This window comes from Corvus hawaiiensis, chromosome 20 (assembly GCF_020740725.1).
Source record: "Corvus hawaiiensis isolate bCorHaw1 chromosome 20, bCorHaw1.pri.cur, whole genome shotgun sequence".
Classification (NCBI taxonomy): Eukaryota; Metazoa; Chordata; class Aves; order Passeriformes; family Corvidae; genus Corvus; species Corvus hawaiiensis.
The window spans coordinates 2,504,926-2,517,783 of record NC_063232.1 but is presented as its reverse complement, the minus strand read 5'-3'; the positions used below and the strand labels follow the sequence as shown (position 1 = coordinate 2,517,783).

The window sequence follows — 12,858 nt, the reverse complement described above, 5'->3', positions numbered from 1 at the left end:
ACATTTTTGTGAAAGCTTCTCCTGATCCTCCCTGGAATAATCTGTGTGCTCCTGTCCTGTTGCAGATGGAGCTCTCCTGATAGCTGTGTGCAGAGGGAAGGTCAGTGAGGGGCTGGATTTCTGTGATGAGAATGCCAGGGCAGTTGTGACCATCGGAATCCCCTTTCCAAACGTGAAGGACCTTCAGGTGGGACACCAGAGTTGCACTTTATATCATATTTAAAACTTTAAATATGCACAACATACTTTTCCTCTATGTGCACCCTTGAACTTGTCTCAATGCCATTTGAATTCTTTGAGTTACCTTGCACAGGTAAGAGGAGGAGCAGCTTTAAATACTGCTTTAAATAAGGCAGGTTATTGCAGAAAACAGGTGCAAAGATAAAGATTGTTTAATTATGTTTTTATTTTACAATATGACTGTGTATGTCCCTCTGCTTGCAGTATCTCACCTTTCTAATCTCATTGCCTTTTTTAGTGTAATTATATGTCCCCACTTCAGCACAGAGTGGAACTGGAAACCTTTTCCAAGCTTGTGCTGCTTTATTAGCTTGCAATTTTGAAGCATGAATTTATGACATAACATAAACTCTTCCTGGATACTGAGGACAGCACTATTTGGAATATTCAAGCTTTGTGTAACTTTAGGCAGAAACTTGTAAGCGCCTTGTAAAAACAGCATTTGGAAATGGCTCCAGTTAAATAAATTTGAAACTATTTGTGTTTTTCAGGAGGTGGTGAAAGCAGCATCCTGTTGCACTGCTGTGTAATTGCCCACCTCAACACTTCCTTCCTTTTGACTTGAGCAGGGCTTGTCTGACAGACAGATGATGTTCCATTAGAGCAGGCGCTTCATAGCTGAAAGGAAAAGAAAGCCAATAAATATATAGAAAAGTATTTTTCTAGGCTTTCTGCTTACTGAAAAAAAGGTTTATTATTGGCTAGTTTGTAATACCACTTCCTCCTAGTGGTCTGTGCCACTGAGCTGCTGCCACTACTCCCAGTCACTGTCACTACTCTGTCCTGTGTGTTCCTTTGCAAGCTTTTGGGATCACTCTGTGAAGCCAAGATACAAAGTGAAGAATCAGAGAATAAAAAAATATCAGGAGCAGCTGGATTCTGGTTCTGACTAATGCCAAATCAAACAGGAAAATGATAGGTTCGCACTTGAAAGGCCAAACAGAGTCAGCTTTGGTTTGAGAGATGTGTTCTGAGCTTAAGTGAATAAGCAAAGGCTTCTTTGTTGTCTGCAGCATGTGCCTAATTCCAGCCTTGCTGGGAAAAACCCACATCCTACAAGGACCAGGGAGGTTGTGTTAGTGCAGCGTTCTTCCAATGTGTGCAGAATTCCTTGGAGCACTTATTCAGCCACAACGTTTTTTGTCCTTCTGAAATATAATGCACTGTACTGTAGTGTAAAAACATTCCCATTCAAAGGCTACTCTGCACTCTCTTTAGAGTTAGAAGTGCTGTGTTTTAGGGGCATATGCTGACATGGTATTTTGGAAATCCTTTGTCTGTTTTATGGCTGGAACTTTACCATTAATGCCAAATGATTTCCTGAAAGTCAGTGGTTTGGGGTTTTAAATGATACAAAATTAGATAGAAAAGAATGTGTCATGGATGAATTATCTTCACAGTGGATTATGTTTTGATTTTACCTTGAGTTCAACCAAATATTTCATATAACAGAATCACAGGCAGTACAGCCCATTTCAGATACCTATATTTTAAAAATCAGAGTTCTGTTGAACTATTTTTTTAAATTAGACTGAAGAAAATCCCTAAATTTTTCAGTAGGGCTAGAAACAGTAGCTGCCAAATTGCAAGCAGCTCAAGGTTTGAGTGTGTCTATTTAGAGATGGGAATGCCCAAAGCTCTGCAGTGATCAATTCTGGATGAGAGTAGGGCAGGCACCAGTCTCTCAGCATGAGATTTGCAGAGCTGCTGCATGGCAGAGCTCCTTGCAGGATGCTGGAGGAAATGGTTTTTATTTTAAACATCTTTATATTGAACAGGGTTTTGTTTTGCTCAAGGTTTTAGGTTTATCAGATCCCCAAAAATTCTGGATTAATGCCCATTTGTTTTACCAGTTGAGTTGCAAGAAGGATAAAGTGAAGGAGGGTCACGCTGAAGAAGGTTATTAGTACCTTTGTAGAAATAAAAATGAAAATTGGAAGATGAAGCATCTTTTTCTGCTCAGGAAAGGACTTGGAATTCCCAAATGCAGCAGTTAAAAGTTTACAGGATAGTTACAACTTTTGCTGTTGTGATACAGTTGGTTGGTGTTTCTTTGGATTTTGTAGGTGAAGCAGAAAACTGGGTAAACCCTGGAACTTTTGGAGAGGGACTTGAGTTTTCAGCAGACGTAAAATTCAAAATGCAGTGACACAAGTCAGGTTGGATTTACACAGAAAATGCTGCACACAGGTCCATCTGTGGCTCTCACACAGCAATAGGTGCTCAGTAGAGGTACCAGAGAAGGAAACTGATAAGATGATTAATAATGACATTCCTTTAAAAATAGGAAATGCAAGTGATTAACAAGTCCCTTGGAATATCCATGAATTATATCCTTCTGGGATTGGTTTAAATCACTAAAAAGTGCTCAGCTTCTACATGAAAAAACACTTGAATGTCTGCTTTTTGGGTTAATAAAAGTCCTCTTAAGCCTCAATTCCATAACCCCTTACTCCTGCACAGAGCTTTTACTTGTGTGAGTAATCCCTTTAATACTCCCAGGACTGAGCACAACCAGCAGGGTTTGTGGAATTGTACCTTTGGAGACCGATATTTTATGTTGGCAGTTTGATGTTGGCTCATCTCCACTAATATGACTTGTCTGTGATCAACCTGCTTTCTAAATATGTTTTATGATTTGTAACTTGATTGAATAGCAGTGAGCTGTAATATTAGAGAACATAAATAACGTGACAGCAAGAGATGTATAATCCCACATATGTGTTATCTGATGCTAACATACTCTTAATTAACTTCTCTTAGATATTTTGAAGTGTAGTATTTTGGATCCAGACATCAATCTTGGGCAAGAAACTCATTGTCAAGTGTGATGAATAATATCCAATTTTAGTTTTTCCATATGTTTGTGCTAAATATATGCCACAGATCCTGGTATTAAATGGCAAACATTTGGATTCCTTAAGTAACTGTGTGCTTTTATAAGTTACAGTATTTTCTGTGGAGGTTTTAAAGAGAGTAATTTAGTTTCACCTCAACATTTTAGGCACACTGTGTCTTAGGTTCACTGGGTTTCACGAAGAGAAGAATCTAAAACACTTTGTCAGTGTTAGGGAGAAAGAAGTGATTCAGGTTCAGAAGCAGACCTGATTAGAAACAAAACTGATTGAAGAAAGAGGCCAAATCCCTAATTCTGTGTTATTGCAAAGGGTTTCATATTGCTGAAGAATCAGGTTGCTAAAACAAAATAATATAAAAGAAATGTTCAAGGATTGCTCAAAGCACTGGTGCTCTCAATGGTAGAGTTTGGCTCAAGTGAAGCAGGAAAATTTATTTCAGAGCCAAAAATGACTTCTTTGGCTGTGACCAGGATTTCCTCTGCCCACCTCTGGGACCTGAAAGTAGAGGTAGGAAAATCTGATTTTGGAGCCAAGTGTGACTTGTTTAGTTCAAGTCATAATTTACTGTTCTTACCTTGGGGAGCTGAAACTAAAGCAGCTCTCTCCGAAATGTTGATAATGGGCAGCTCTGAAGTGCAGGCACTGAGCTCCCCATCCCAGAGAGCATTTCTGCACTTCCACCTCTCCAGATGCTTTTGATCCTGCTACAGTAGAGTGAATTAATCATGGAGCAGCCAGGAGAACTTGACCAAAATACAGCAGAAAATGCAGAAAGTCAGACTCTTTCACATCAGCAGAGGTGCAAGGCAAATAAACTTGGTAAGGCTGGGAGTTCTGAGCAGTGGCATTGCTCAAGTTTGCCTTTAATGGGAATTATTTCCCATGGCTGCCATAGGGGGAATATTTCCTTTGTTGTTTCCAGTATCGTAACTTGTAACACGAAGGAAAGCATCACTTCAATTACAATTTTCTGGGGTTTATGTAACTTAATGATACAAAAATTTTGCAGCTTTTTGGCTGAAGTTTCTTCTTCTCCTATCTCAACAAATCGAGATATTTCTATCATTTCAGAATAATGGCATGTTTCAATATTGAATTTCTAGTCCTTGTGGCAGTTTTTAAGCCTATATGCTTTGTGTCCCTTGAAAGGAGAAAGAAACTTGTGCTACATAAGTGGTTGCTGAAATAATTAATTTCTTATTTACCGTATTCGAGGAAAAGCAAGATTTCTAAGAAAATTGTTATTTTAATATTTGATTTAATTAAATTATTATTATGCTAAACCAGAGTTAAGAAACATCCCTTGCACTGTATTAATTTCCTCTTGCTTTTGCACCACTTAAAAATGTATTTTCACTTCTTAATAAAAAATACGGGCAAACTGGTACAGAAAATTACATTTTATGGGGAGGTCATTGTTGTGTTAAATTTAGTAGAAAATTCCCTGTGAAGTTAAGAATTTTTTAGAGATAGAAGACTTTTAATCTCTTCTTTATTCCAGTACTGTGAGAAAAACTACAAATAGAAAGTGGGGAGCAGAAAACCATTTCTGAAACTTTCATGGGTGCTGTGGTAGCACTGAGATACCTTAAAAGCCCTTAAAAGTTCCCACTTTTCTGCAAATAACAGTGGTCATAAACAGTCCAAGCCATCCACACTTCTTGCATCCAACAGAAATTGTGTTAATTAAGAAAACAAAACTATTTGAGAGACTGAATTTGTGGGAGCAGCTGTAAGATCCTGTGGAGCACAGCGTTCCTGTGGCTGGGAATGGGGACATGTGAGTTCAGTGTGACAGGTAAGACAAGTGGATGGCATTTCTGTTCTGCTGGTGCCAGGCTAATGTCAATATGTTGGCCCAGATCACAAAATCATCCCTGAATATATCCCGAAGTTAAATAATCCTACAAATCAAAACTTTCCCTTTGCGTTTAATAGTTCACTTTTCCAATCCATACAAAAAATTTCCAAGTGATTTTCTTGTGTTTATCTTGTCCTTAGCAAGTAGTGGTGACCTTTAAGTTTTTCCTTTGCTGTCAGAGTGTGTTGAAAGCTGTGAGAGTGAAGCTCTCACCGTGGGGATTTGTAGGGATGAGTGACACTCACACTCCAGCTCGGCCACAGCATGCGGAGCACAGGCACCAGTGTTGGACCTCAAGGGAACCTCCTGGATTTTTTTCACTTCTGCTTCACTGGAAATGGATTGAATTTTCTCTTCAGAGCGGAGTTTTGGTTGCATTAGATTTTAATCAAGTCACTTGTTCACAGCCCCTCAAAGCCTGTGAGGCTGAGATGAGTAGATGGGCCTGAGGTGAATGTGCCACGAGCTTTGTCAAACCCAAAAACTCCCGGATCTGGGGATGCTGCACAGTGTAGCTGACAATACTAAAAGTGTTCAGTGCTTGCAGTGTTACATCAGCTTCCCATCTCTCCCAGACTGGGATTCAGAGTCAGAATACCGGGCAGGATATGGCCATGAAATACCTGGTGAGTTCAGGATAAGAGGAATTGAGCTTTGCGCAAAGCAGGAAATGCTGCTTGGCTGCCCTGGGAGATGGGACTGGCCACTTCTGATGGACAGGGCTTTGTCTTTGGCTTGTTTGCCCTTATCTTGAAGTCATATCTCATATTTAAGCTTTTGGGTTATGAGGAAGCAAGCCAGCAGTGTTTTCCCATATATAGTTTATTTGCCACTTTTGTGCCATGTTTTTAATCTCAGTAATTTTGGATTATATCTCCATTCACGTTGCACTGTTCAATCCCAGTATCTTTGCATGTCCCCTGTGAGACAGAGCAAGTCTGAGATCTGGATTGCTTCCTTTTTTTATTCAGTGTTACCCAAGGAAGGCAATTTTTATAAGTGCACATAGAAATTTTCAGGCAGAAAAGGTCACTTGAACAATTTCTGTGTAACAGCATCCTGAGGATAATTGAGCAGTACAAAGTATTGATCATGTCTCATTCACAGTTTGGGGGGGTTGTTGATGTTTCATAAGGAAATGCAGTATTTATCTGTGAAAATAAAAGTGTTATATTTGTGTCTAGTGACCTGATTTAGGTATATGAACTCATTAGAATGACCTTAATAAATTACTGTAATCTACAGATTCTAGTTTGGTAAAATACAGCTAATAAGCATTTTCTTATTCCTTATTATTTATGTATTAATACTGCACTTGGAATACTTGGAGCATTTAAAGATAAAATCCTGCCATAATATCTTTTTCCTGTGGGTTAATAAATGGAAATACTGTGTTTAGAGACAGCTTTGAGTGGGTCTGTGAGGAGTGAGGATGTTTGAAGCTTGTTCTGTGACTCACCCAGGCCTTTACGTGTGCATTATTTGTCTTAAGCCTCACAGCCCTTGTTACTGCTTTTGAAGTGAGTGAAATGCTGCACTGTTTAGTGCTGCTTCTATAAAAGAATTTTCAGATGTAAAAGAAAAGACATGGGTTTTCATGTCTTAACTTTCCTCTACTCACAAACTTTTATGGTTCCTTGGCATTCGTCAGGAGGAAAGTAGATGGCAAGCGTGTTCCTGAAAAATCCTAATTATTGCTATTTCAGGTGGAAGAGAGGCTCTAAGTGGACACTTGAGGTTTTTAGGATGGGAGATTTGCTTAAAAAACATTTAAATGTCTTTTTTGGGGTGGAAGCAGGGAGTGACCACCTGGTATTTTTTCTGCTTGTTTGTTTTTAAGACGTTGGGAATTAGTAGATGTTAAACATGAATGTGGCTTTTAACAATTTTTTTGGATGATGTGAGCAATGGTCTTTGTTTTCATTACTATTTTTCCTCTCATAAAACCAGAGAAACAAGTTAGTGGAATGGCAGAAAGCATTTCTGTTCATTTTCTGGTTTTTCTTTCCGTGGAGGAGAGTTTTGGGGAGGGAAGGGCATGGGCTGATCCGGGTGTGGATGTGCCACCTCTGCCTGTGGCCATGCAGTGACACAGGCCCAGCTTTATTGGCCTTTTCCAGCTGTTTTCTCTTCCTTTAACGTACCAGAGAAAACAGGAGGCAGTTGGAGATGTTCGTGAGGTCATGTTCTGTAAAGAATAGGCCTGACTTGTTCAAAAAAATTTCTAAACTGTTACTTATATTTGTTCTTAAAAAGCAAAGTTTGCATTTGATTCAATGGAGTAATGTGTTAAAAATACCCCTCAAAACTTTGCCAGTTGAAGTAATAGCAAACACAGTTTATTTTGCTGATTTAAATGGCACAAAATAAACAAATGGACTTAGTCCCTTCAACCTTCGTGTCGTGGTACTGGCAGTGATAAATCAGTTCACAGTATTCAGATTAATTTTTCTTTAGAAACAATTAGTCCATAATAGATCTATATTTGTATACCTTGCTGTTAAAGACTGTTAATTCTGAATAAACCTGGTTGAGCCTGGTGTGTTGCTAAAAGGCTGCAGGTTCTGTGTGTGAATTTGCAGGTTATTTTGGGAAACAAAACCAAGCTGTAGTTTTTGAGTTACTTCTCTCAGCTTTGTGCCATGAACTAACTCATATTATCCATGGTCAACAAAATGTAGATCAATTTATGTATTTATATATCACTTGAATCCTGAATAAGTCTGAGTTTCTTCACGTGAAAGAATATCACCACAGGTAACTTATTTTAAAATTGAATGTAACAAATGTCGTTTAATGTTGTTGTCATTGGAGAAAAACCTCTGTTGCTAATTTTGTTTGAAAGATACACTGGAAAATCCTTTTGAGTTGCAGCACAAACTGCCTCCAAGTATCTTTCCAAGCCTTTAAAAAAAAAAAAAAAAGGGTTCATGGCATTTATCTATTTTCACTGCTATTTCCCAGTTAATATTCCAGAGTGAAAGATGTCGAACTAATTAAGCATTAAAAGCAGGAGAGGTTTGCAGGTAGAACGTGGGGAGATTTGAGTGAACATGGCTGTGCCCATGACCTCCCAGACAGATCAAAGCCTAATCTGGGTGACAGCTACAGGATGGCAGAGCTTGCCAGGGGCCTTGTGCAGCTCTTTGTCTGCAAATCCTGCCTGAGAGCTGGGAGGATGTTTTTAAGGATGAACAGGTAAAAGTAAAAGGCTGTCTTTTGACATTTTAACTAATCCCTTCTAGCCTGTGGTTTCCTGCACATTGTGGATATTTGCTAGCAGGAGGCACTGGCTTTTTCACATATGTAACATGTCAGCTTGAATCTGGCGTGGGGTTGATGGGGGGGAATGCAGCAGTTCCACAATGAAATAGATTCTGATTGCATTAAAATGACAGGCCCTGGCCTTTTACCTGCAGCAGCCTCCCCATGCAGACTGAACTCACAGCAATGCAGGTTGTCATCAGCTCCTGCTGAGACAGGAGCACTGCAGTGGCAAAATAGAATGGTTGTTTTCTGGTAACCCTTTCAAAATTAATATATGGGAGTTTTAAAGATATGTTACACACTTAGAGCAAGGGATTGGGGTTAAAAAAACCCCAAACTCATGGGGTTTTATATTAAAAAATGGGTTTTATATGATTTGAGCAATGAAATGTCATTGGTGGTGTGCATACAAGCAATAAACACTTGATAGCACTGACATGTATTAGAAGAGTGTGAAAGTAATGTATTTTATTTAGATGATCTGACTGGTTTGCATTTTACTGCTACTTCAGTCCGTTTATGCACATATTTAAAAATAATGTCATTTTTTCAGCGTAAGACACAGGACCACTTATTCCAATACTGTTTGCACAGTCTGCAAGAGGCTGATGAACCCCCATTTGTTCCAAATGGCCATAATCTTACTGATAACAAAATTCTTCAAAAAATGAAATTGTTATAAAACTTACCAGGACTAGAAGACAAGTGCAAAACACATACAGGAATATTTTGTCAATGGTTATGTTTTGAAGGCTTCAGTGAACTTTTCCAACATCGTTCCTCATTTCCAAGGGTGAGCAATACCCTTTTCTTTCTCCAGGTAGTATTTCAGTTTGTAGAAATGCACAGATAAACTCAAGTTCCTTTTTGAGGAATGGTTTTAATGTTCATAAACCATTCAGAAGAAATAATCTTCTGTTTGGAAAATTACAAAGGAAACCTCACATGCCAGTCAGTAAATTCTGAGTGACTGGAGCAAATATTAAATCTGTGAAATCAAACTGAATTTACTTTCTGGCTGTAAAGATTGAATTTGTAAATTTGACAGGCAATTTAAAGGGCATAAGTACATAAAATAAAATTTCTTATCCAAATGCAACTTGAAAGTTACCTGTCAGAAGAGGTTAGAAGTCTGCTGTTTTCTCTCCTGAAGCGTGTCCTTTCACTTGTCAGTTTAGAAAGGTTAATACTGTACAAAAGAGCAACAGAAAGACCCTTTTTGGTGTAGTTTTATGTTTGTTAAAAAAAAAAAAATCTTGCTGAATAGTAATGATAAATCTTTTTGATATATGTAATGTTCTAATGCACATTGTTCCAGTTCAGACCAGGCACTGTGTGTGTGGTTATCCATCAGACTGGGAAGGAGAGGCAGGGATTTCTTGGGCAGCTGGTTCCCAAGATTTTGAAGCATCAGGGATGTGTTTTTTAAAAAGGGGAACGTTTTTCCCTGCCTGATCTCCCCATGGCCTGCAGGCCTTGGCTGCCTCTTTCTCTGGTAAAAGATTTCCAAACCACAGGAGGTGATGCCAAGCTGGGAATTAGGTTTGGTGTTGCTGACTTCTGGTCATTGGGAGAGGCCACTCTGTCTCTAAAGCTTTCTCAGCTTCTGTAGAGGAAGAAAAGTTGTATTTGCTTAACCCTCACTTGGGAAAAGTAGGGTCTGGTCCCAGCTCTAGATGAGGAGTCAGTTTTGTGATAAAGGGAAGGATGGAGATCTCCAGTGGGTCATTTCCTTCCAGAAGGGCCAATAAAATGGGGTTTGGAGTCCATCTACCTGCACCAGATGGTTTGGGGTTTTTTGCCTGTGTGAACAGTTTGTCCTTCTCTTGCTGGCACAGATTTAAATGAGTGTGTGGTGCTCATGTCAATACATTTAAATTATTGGAGCAGATTACAGCTAAGAGCAATTTTAGAAGCCAGAATTGGTTAGTGTACAAAATACAGAGCTGAAACACCAAAGCAAGATTTATATATTCTCTTATTTAATCAATGTTTGCTTGTTTTCCCCTTTTAGAATATCTCTTTTTCAACATAATTAATAAACCCAATATTTTATGTTTTCTTTCTTAGGTTGAATTGAAGAGGAAGTACAATGACCAGCACAAAAGTACAAGAGGCCTTTTATCAGGGAGTCAGTGGTATGAAATTCAAGCTTACAGAGCTCTTAACCAAGCCCTGGGAAGGTGAGATAAACATAACTAAAACTATATAAATTTGTAGAAGGTATTTTTGGGGAAATCTTTAAGGATTTATTCCCCACTTTTAGGACAAAGAGGATAAATAAGGCCAAACCCCTCATATTGCAGATTTTGTCTCTTGAGCTGTTCTGTGCTGACAACTCCCTGCTTTTCAGCCTGTTGTGTATTTGAACGTTGTTATAATTCAGAGATTTTGTTTTACATTCAGAATCCACTTCAATTTGGTTGAAGTTTTATTGCTCATAGTCCAGATATACAGGGGAAAAAAGCATAAGCAGAGACAAATAGTTCTTGAGCTTTAAAGCAAATGAAAATCCTTAGGACTTTTCCAATACACTGATTGTTCACACTGTCAGTGGGCTCAGAACAGTTGTTTGATATTTAGCCTACAAGTATTTTTGAAGGGGAGAAATAGCAGTGGGGTTTTTCAGACCTTTGCAAAAGGTCAATTCAATTATTGTGCTCACTGATCTCTTCCCAGATTTAGAAGTAGTGGTATAGCTTCCCTTTCCTAGATGGAAAAATTCTCCCAAATGTTATTAACAGGGTAGAATTAATTCATCCTCCTTCAACAAAATTTATCATAGAAATAAAGATTAGAACTGTCATCCATATCTGTCATAGGTGCTGTGCCTCTGTCATAGATATGCAGAGCCACAGAAACATCAGCTGGAAAGCTCTTCTTGTTTGAATTAGTCCTAATGCAAATGTGATGACATAAATGAAGGCTTAGAGAGAAAACTGAGAGAAATTGAAACATTAGGAAATCTCATTGTGGGTTCTTGTTGTTACAGGTCTGATTTCTTAAATTCCTCTTTGGAATAGAAGAGCATTAATTAAAATTTCTTAAGAAAAAGCTCAGTTGTGGAATACCAATAGTGAAATAATAACTGTGAAATCAGCTTGAATTTAAATCAAGTTTTAGTGACAATTGCTTATTGTACAATTTATCATTTGAATGGTCTAAAATGGAGAAAATAGACTTCCATTCTGACACAAAAGTACAAATTCCTTATAAAACCAGGAGCCAAAGCCCTTGCTGACCTGAGATGTGGGGAAGGATGAAGGTGTATGAGGAGGATTTTGATAAAACCAGAACATTCCACTAAGCTGGCAGGAATGTCTGTAATATTTACACTGCCCAGTTATGAGTGGAAAACAAATGATGTGGTTTGATTGGCTGTTGAATATTTGTGTGCTTTTTTTTTTTTTAATTTAACTGTTTTCATGTAGTAAATTCATCAGTTGAAAGAAAATTAAGCTTCTGTGGCATCCATAACAATTTTTGGTGCATACAGTAGAAATGCACTTCCTGTATAATTTTGCATGTTCCAGCTGATTTACTGCAATCCCTGTTTCCTAATTCCCACAGATTTTTGCTGTGGGCCCTCTAATTACATAAACACTCTTTTTTTTTTCCCCCCTCACTTTTAGGTGTATAAGGCACAGGAATGACTGGGGGGCTCTTATTTTAGTTGACGACCGCTTCAGGAATAACCCCACTAAATACATAACTGGTAAGGGGTAAAATCTTTTGGGGAAACTTCCTAATATTGAAGAATACTGAAAACTCAGAATTACAGTAATATGATTGTACAAATACAGGTGAGTAGGAGGGGTCAGAATGTACCACAACCAAGGAACAGAAATTGAACTGCTGAATATTCAATATACAACAAGGGTTTTCTGTTTATAGTTTTATACTGGGTAGAAATAAATGCAGATGAAGTAAAACAAAACATGTGCTACATACAGCCTGAAAAAATAACTAAAAATTAGGAAATAAACTGCTTGGGAATGAGTTCTTACCTCTGTTCCTGCCCTTTTTGCTGGGCAGAGCTGAGCTCACTCAGCCCATGCTGGGCGTAGTCAGCAGGTGGAGCTCAGCTGCTGCAGTTGAGTCCAGCTCCTTCTCTGATGTGTTTGTACTAAAAATACATTGAAATTATTGGAGTAAACACAGATAATTCATATAGGAACACAATTAATCTCTATGTTCAACACTTGGTAAGATTCCTTTCTCTAAAAAGTAAAACTTCACAGAAGAATGAAGTTCTCTGTTGTGGGTTTGGGTTTTTTGGGGGGTTTTAACTGATATTGAAAGGATTTTTAAATGGGTTCAAAACCACTTTCTAAAACTGAGGAAGTCAGTTTTCGCTTCACCCTTGTGTGCTCCAACATTATCTAAAAAGCTGTTATGCTCAAGACATCTCGTATTTGAGAATTTTAAATATTCTTTTGATAGGAGCAGGTTTTATTATATTGTAACCGTGGAGCAGTTGTGATTCTTTCTGAGTTACTGTTACTTAACCTGAAACAAAGTTGTAAAAAGCTTCATTGTATTCAAATTTTTATCAGACCCTGTTAATATGATAATAAATAGCTGTACTCTGTGAAGGTTGCTTTTAAATAATTCATGATAACAAGCAGAATG

At 38.2% G+C, this 12,858-nt stretch overlaps 1 protein-coding gene across 2 annotated transcripts in view; it reads left to right on the top strand.

The window, feature by feature from the left end:
* BRIP1 (BRCA1 interacting helicase 1) overlaps positions 1 to 12,858 on the top strand; it is a 47,490-nt gene that overhangs the window by 31,614 nt on the left and 3,018 nt on the right. For both annotated transcript variants that reach the window (XM_048324622.1, XM_048324621.1), the window contains exons 16-18: positions 66 to 187; positions 10,297 to 10,409; positions 11,859 to 11,941. In XM_048324622.1, coding sequence (XP_048180579.1) covers positions 66 to 187; positions 10,297 to 10,409; positions 11,859 to 11,941 — 318 coding nt within the window. The remainder of the gene's footprint in view (positions 1 to 65; positions 188 to 10,296; positions 10,410 to 11,858; positions 11,942 to 12,858) is intronic.